Here is a 6,791-nt window from a genome sequence, read left to right as displayed (position 1 = left end):
ACCCCAAACTGCCCCACCCCGCCTTTAGCTTGCCCCCCCTTCCAAACCCAACCCTTCTTCCTCAGTTCCTGCTTCACCCACGGAGCCAGGTGGGGCTTACCTGACAGTACAGGTAGTAGAGCCCAGCCCGGGTGACTGTGAATCCCCCACTCTGGCGGTCATAGCGCAGCGGGTTGGAGCTGTTGATTTTGGCCTCCTCCCAGCCACTCACCGTCCCGTCCACACCTGAATGTGGATGTTCAAAGAGAGGGAAAGTCCCCGCACAGGACTCGCACGCTCCCCAGGCACCCTTGGGGTTGGTGAACCTTGAGGGCCCATCTGACCCAGAAGATCCACAGATGGCCCAGGACAAGGGAGGACCCATGGCCTCGGGGCCCATAGTGTCACGGGAAGTTACGTGAGGAAACCTGACCTGTGTAACCAGAACCACGCACAGCAGGCTGTCACCAGCCACTTCTGGGGAGAAGAGCAGGACTGAGGGAGAAGCGTGGGGGCCTTTATGTTTTGAGTCTGTAGTGTTCACCTCTTTTACTTTGAGAATGTATACACATACATTACTTGAATCACACATTACTTGGATTATTAAAATTTTTTAAAAAATGGTACCCAAATATTCAACTGATGCATCGATAAGGAAAACTGTATATATCCATACAATGGGATATTATTCAGCCTTAAGAAGAAATGCTACGAACTATGAAAACATTATGCTAAATGCTTTCAGTCATAAAGGACAACATAGTATATGATTTCTATGAAATGTCCAAATATGAAAATATGGAGAGACAGAAAGTAGATTAATGTTTGCTTAGCACTGGCAGCCTGTGGGATCGGAGAAATAGGGGATCATGGCTAAAAGGTACAGGTTTTCTTTTTGAGGAAATGAAAATGTTCTAAAATTACTGTAGTGATGGTTGCACAGCTGTGTAAATATACTCAAAACCATTTCATTGTACACTTTAAATGGGTGAATTGTATGGTATGTGAGAACACCTTTATCTCAATAAAGCCATTCCAAAAAAAAAATCTAGCCCTGACTGGTGTGGATCAGTGGTTAGAGCATCAGTCAGTGCACCGCCCAGGGTTCGATTCCTGGTCAAGGGCACATACCTGGGTTGCAGGTTCACTCCCTGCCCTGGTCAGGCAGGTGCAGGAAGCAACCAGTTGATGTGTCTCTCTCACGTGGATCTCTTTCTCTCTCTCTCTCTTTCTCCTTCTTCTTCCCCTCCCACCCTCCCTTCCACTCTCTCTGAAAAGCAATGGAAAAAATATCCTTGAGTGAGGATTAACAAAAACTTTTTTTTTTTAATCTAGAGCTAGGATAATAGAAAATTGCAAAGAAGATAAATAATAAAGTGATAGAACAGGACCTCAAGTGGCTTCCCAGGCTCTCCACAGCCCCGCCACCTACCTCTCCAATCTAATCTCACATGCACCTCCCATTCACAAGGCTCCACCCACTCTGGCCTTCTTTCTGTTCCTGCTGAGAACCAAGTTCCTCGTCCCTGCAGGGCTCTGTACTGCTCTTCCCTCTTCGCAGAACACTCTGCCCTGCCCGGCATCTTCTGTCAGTCAGGTCTCAACCCATCTGAGAGGCCTTCCCAGGCCACCCAGGTTAAAACAGCCAGACTCGGCCCTGCCTCCGTTAATCTCTTCACCACATCACCCTGTTTCTTTCATAGCAGTTGCCAACATGGGAAATCATCTGGCTTATTTTATTTTAATTTAATTTTTATTTATTTTTTAGAGAGAGGAAGGGAGAGGGATAGAGAGATAGAAACATCGATGAGAGTCATTGATCGGCTGCCTCCTACACGCCTCCTACTGGGGATCTAGCCCACAACCAAAGTACATGCCCTTGACCGGAATCGAACCCCGGACCCTTCAGTCTGAGGGCCCACGCTCTTTCCACTGAGCCTACGGTTAGGGCTCGTCTGGTTTATTTATATATGTGACAGTTTGGAGTCCGACTTCCCTAAAAGAGCAGGGACAACGGTCCTATTCACCACTGTGTCCTTGCACCAGGACCTTGGCCTGCTCTGAGTGGGCGCCCAGCAAACACCGGTGGGAAGATAGAGGGAAAGAGATAAACACGGACCACAACTCTATGTTTGGGTCCACAGGCCAGTCTCCTGGACCGCAATGGCTGATCTCTGCAGCCTCAGCAGCTGCCTTCCTCAACCCCTCATCCTCTGCTAGCCCCAGCGCCCCATCCTTGTTACTGTCTCAAGGAAAATGTCATGCTCTCTGGGCATTTTCATCCTCACCTATGGGTTACTGTGGCCTTTATTGCACAGACTCGGATCTGAGTCTCCAGCCCTGCCCCTTCTCATCCTGCCCCAGGCACCCCAAACTCATCTTAACCAAACTGAGCGTGGCCTGCCACCCCAAACTTTAAAAAAAAAATGTTTTTATTGCCCTTGCTGGTTTGGCTCAGTGGATAGAGCGTCGGCCTGAGGACTGAAGGGTCCGGGGCTCAATTCTGGTTAAGGGCACATGCCTGGGGTGTAAAAAATGTTTTTATTGATTTCAGAGAGGAAGGGAGAGGGAGAGAGAGATAGAAACATCAATGATGAGAGAGAATCATTGGTAGGCTGCCTCCTGTACGCCCCCGACTGGGGATTGAGCCCACAACCCAGGCATGTGCCCTGATCGGAATCGAACCGAACCTGAGTTCCTGGTTCATGAGTTGACACTCAACCACTGAGCCACACTGGCTGGGCACCCCAACTCCAAACTTGCTTTACTGTCTTTATTCCACGTTTGGCTCATGGTTCTACCTCCCACCAGGTACATGTCTCCCTCTCCTTCACCAACTTTATTCCCCCATCATCACCAGCTGCTAGCAACTCTGCCACTTAAATAGCTCTGTCCCATCTCCCTTCCAGTCTGGCCCCGGCCACATCTCACAGAATCTTCTCAGCCTCCTCTTTCCAAATGACTCCGTTTCCAGCCTTGCTTGCTCACATGCACCATGTCCAGTACACAAGCACACTCTAGCTGGGTCCAAATCCCAGCTCCACCACTTAGGATCGTCATGACCTCAGACAAGTTAAGTGACCTCCACCTATAAAATGATCAGACTATCTGTAACTAAGATTCATGTAGTATTCCTTATCACTGAAAGGATGGAACTTTTCCTTCATCCACATCCCCCTCCACCTACTGGCCCATTTCTCTGCTCCTGTTACAGAGAAACTTCTGGAAAGGGTTGTCACTGTCTCCAATTCCTACTTCAGATTTTTTCTTAACCCAATACATGCTGGCTTCCATCCTAACTATGCCACAGAACTGCCCTGGTCAAGGTCACCAGGTGACTTTTTATATTAGCAAACCCGCAGTCATTTCTCTGTTCTCATCTCATGTGACCTCTCAGCTGCCTTCAACACAGACAGCCACATCCTTCTTGAAACTGTGTCTTTTTTTTTAAGTTTGAAGAGCATTTTTTTTTCATTATTATTATTTTTTAATCCTCACCAGAGGATATTTTTTCCATTGATTTTTAGAGAGAGTGTGGAAGAGAGAGGGAAAGACAGAGAGAAACATTAATGTGAGAGAAACACATCAACTGGTTGCCTCCTGGATGCACCCGGACCAGGGCCTGGGCCAGGGAGAAGCCTGCAACCGAGGTACATGCCCTTGACCAGAATCGAACCCAGGACTCTGCGGTCCACAGGCCAACGCTCTATCCACTGACCCAAACTGGCTAGGGCGAAACTGTGTCTTATCTCAGGTTCCATGACACTACCCTCCCGGGGTTTCTTCCTCTCTCCCCGGCCGCTTCTCAGAACTCTGCTGGTTGTCCTCCTTGGCTCCACTTCTAGGTGTCCAAGGGCTTCACTCATGGGGCTCTTTTTTCCACTGGTGTCTCATCCAGTCCTGTAGCTTTAAATACCATCCACATGGCAATGACTCCTGACTTTATTAGCCCTGGCCTAGCCTGAGTTTGTCTACTACGTCCAGCCATCTATTTGTGGAACTCACTTTTTATTATTATCTATCCGCTTGTTTAGTATTAGATTTCAAATTTAATTATGAATATGCATGCCTCCCAACCTATTTCTTCCCTGGTTAGCCCCATGTTAGCAAATGGCATCATTCTTCCCAAAGATGCCCAACTTAAAAATCTAGAAGTCATTTCCGATTCCTCCCTTTCCCCTATCCTCCACAGCCAACCAACAAACAAGCCATATCTTCAAGCCACATGCTTACTTCTCTCCGCCTCAGCTGCCAGCCTCTAGACCAACTCACCCTTATGTCTTGCCTCCTGGCCTGTCACATGGAAGGGCATTCCAAGTCAGGGAACAATATGTGCAAAGTCCAGAAGAGGAACATTGGTGGGGAAGGGGAGTCAGCCCAACACGTGTGGAGAATTCATAAGGATGTGCAGGGAAAAGAGGTTGAGACCATGAGAGCCTGGAAGCCAGGCAGAGAACAATGAAATAATGAAGATGAGGTTTGCGGGGGAGGGGGGGGTGCGCTTAGCTTGGCAACACAGGTGGGACAGAGTAGGGGGTAGGAAAGTTTGGAATGGGGAAAGATTTAGACTGGGTTTGAGATTCCAATGTCAAGGTGCTGAGGTAGGGGGTATGGTAGGGCTGGAAAAAAAGAACAGTGCCTGGCCAGTGTGGCTCAGTAGTTGAGTGTTGACTATGATCCAGGTCACAGTTCGATTCCCAATCAGGGCACATGCCTGGGTTGCAGGCTTGATCCCCAGTGTGGGGCTTGCAGGAGGCAGCCAATCAATGATTCTCTCTCATCATTGATGTTTCTATTTCTCTCTTCCTCTCCCTTCCTCTCTGAAAGCAACCAAAAGAGAAAAGAAGAACAGAAACTAGAAGCATTTTGAGAAAAATGATCCGAGCATGAAGATGTGGAGGGGAAGGACAGGAAAAAATCTAAGGTGAAGAAGAGTGAGAAGGTGGGCTGGTGGTTTGGTGGGAGAAGCTGCCTGGCTTCTGGGAGCGGAAGGAGTCTTCCTGGGGTCCCGTGCCTGGATCCCAGAGAAAGTCCAAGTCTGGGAGCTGACAGAACTGAACCCTGAGGACTTTCCCGAACTGGCTTCTGGAGTTCTGAGGCTGAAGGCAGGGATGGGGGTGGTCAAGGTTTTGAGGGGCCCCTTTTCCAGGAGGCCAGTGCTGTGGGGTTCAGGGAAAAGCACAGAGGTGGAGATAGGGTCTTACCTGCTTGTGCTCCATCCTGTCCAGGCTGTGGGTGAACTGTAAAACACAGGAAGGGTTGGTGCGACCTGCCCTGCCCCTCTCAACCCTCCTCCCTGGGCACGGCTCACCCGTCACCCACCTTCATAGTGGGCTGCAACCACTCTGCGAGCCCGTGTTTTCCGGCCTTTAGGTGCTGAGAATCAAGGAAAGACAGATGGGCAAAGCAGACTCCACATATCTGGGGGCCAGGAGCGACTCCCCCAGCCCCAGTCCCCTCTAAGAACCCTGGCATCCTCATTTCTGTCCAGATTTCTGGCCTCAGAACCTCATGCCTTATCTTCCTACATAAGCAGAGCGACTATATAATTTATCATCCAAACTGGATGCTTCTGAGAGCAGAAAGGGTGCTATTAATAATCACACTGAGATAACAGGTGTAAGCCAGGGCAGTCCCCCACAAACCTGGATATATGGTCACATGGTTATCCCATTCATAAGTTTTTGCTTATTGGGGCCTAGGCTTCTGACTTCCCCACTTTGTCTCTACAGCATGACTCTGACCCTCCTCCCCCTTTATTCTCTGTGTCTCAGTGTCTCCATTCATAAAGAGGAGAATGGTTTTTGCTCTGCCCACTCATACGGCTGTTATGATGAACAAAAGCAATAATGAATTCAGAAGCCACTAAGGTTGGGATAAAGAGATGCTCACCACTTCGGCGAGGCCGAACCAGCTGATTCAGGAAAGGCACAGGGTCCTGGCCCTCCTCCGACTGGGGACTCAGTTCCTGGGGGAAGTAAGGGCAGGGCTGACTCAGAGCCTTGCCAGGGATTCCCAGAGACATAAACTGAGATGACAGAGGCCATTAGGAGAGGCACAGACAGGCACAGGAGACTTAGGGAGGGGCGGAGCGCTCAGCCAACAGTGGCCGAGGCCAAGGGGAGGCAAGTTTCTGGGGTCAGGTCTCAGCCCTCACGCCTCCCAGAGACCAGCCACACTTCCCCAACCCCACAACCAAGTGCAGACCCTGCAAGCGATTGGCCCATTGCACACAAGCCCACACTCAGTCAGAATACACGGTGGGTAAGCACCCTCCACAGACAACCAGCATCCCTCCTCCACCGTATCTCACACTCCCACTTCACCCTCAGCCAATAGCACGTTCACTCCGCTGACCAAACCCCGCACCAACCCCTCACACAGCTGTCACCCTCTCTTGCCCATAGACCTACGAAAGACACAGCCAGGGCACTCCCTGCACCCTCAGCTCACACACACTTCCCGTGCCCAGCAGCCTGCCATCAGCACCCACAGCCACTCACCAGAGGGTCCTGGTCCTCTTCTGCCACCAGCTCCCCCTGGGCAGGCTCCTGCTGGGAAGGAGGTAGGGTCACCCTGTCCTCCACCTGACAGCTCACCCTCCACCCATCTCCCTGGCCCCTTGTCCTCAGCCCACGCAGCCTCATAAACTGCTCTGTATATTTTGCTCCTAATCGCCCCGGGAGGGGTGTGCAGCAGGGCCTCACCTGAGCAGAGGACGATGCCCGGCTCCCCAGGCTGACCACGGCCAGCAGGAGGCCAAGGCAGGCCAGCGCCAAGCCCAGGCCCAGCATAAGCGGGGCCAGCAGGGC

General features: G+C 50.7%; 1 protein-coding gene across 1 annotated transcript in view; it reads right to left on the bottom strand.

The window, feature by feature from the left end:
* The window catches only part of TNFSF12 (tumor necrosis factor (ligand) superfamily, member 12), a gene marked incomplete at its 5' end in the record, with an annotated part of 7,701 nt that extends 910 nt beyond the window's left edge, over positions 1-6,791 (bottom strand). The window contains 6 exons of the mRNA XM_005878838.2: positions 101-225; positions 5,184-5,219; positions 5,302-5,355; positions 5,872-5,947; positions 6,483-6,530; positions 6,687-6,791. Of these exons, the coding sequence (XP_005878900.1) occupies positions 101-225; positions 5,184-5,219; positions 5,302-5,355; positions 5,872-5,947; positions 6,483-6,530; positions 6,687-6,791 (444 nt within the window). The remainder of the gene's footprint in view (positions 1-100; positions 226-5,183; positions 5,220-5,301; positions 5,356-5,871; positions 5,948-6,482; positions 6,531-6,686) is intronic.

This window comes from Myotis brandtii, unplaced genomic scaffold (genome assembly GCF_000412655.1).
Source record: "Myotis brandtii unplaced genomic scaffold, ASM41265v1 scaffold573, whole genome shotgun sequence".
NCBI classification, from domain to species: domain Eukaryota; kingdom Metazoa; phylum Chordata; class Mammalia; order Chiroptera; family Vespertilionidae; genus Myotis; species Myotis brandtii.
Note: the sequence above shows the minus strand (reverse complement) of the source record. Positions and strands in the feature narration are given on the sequence as shown.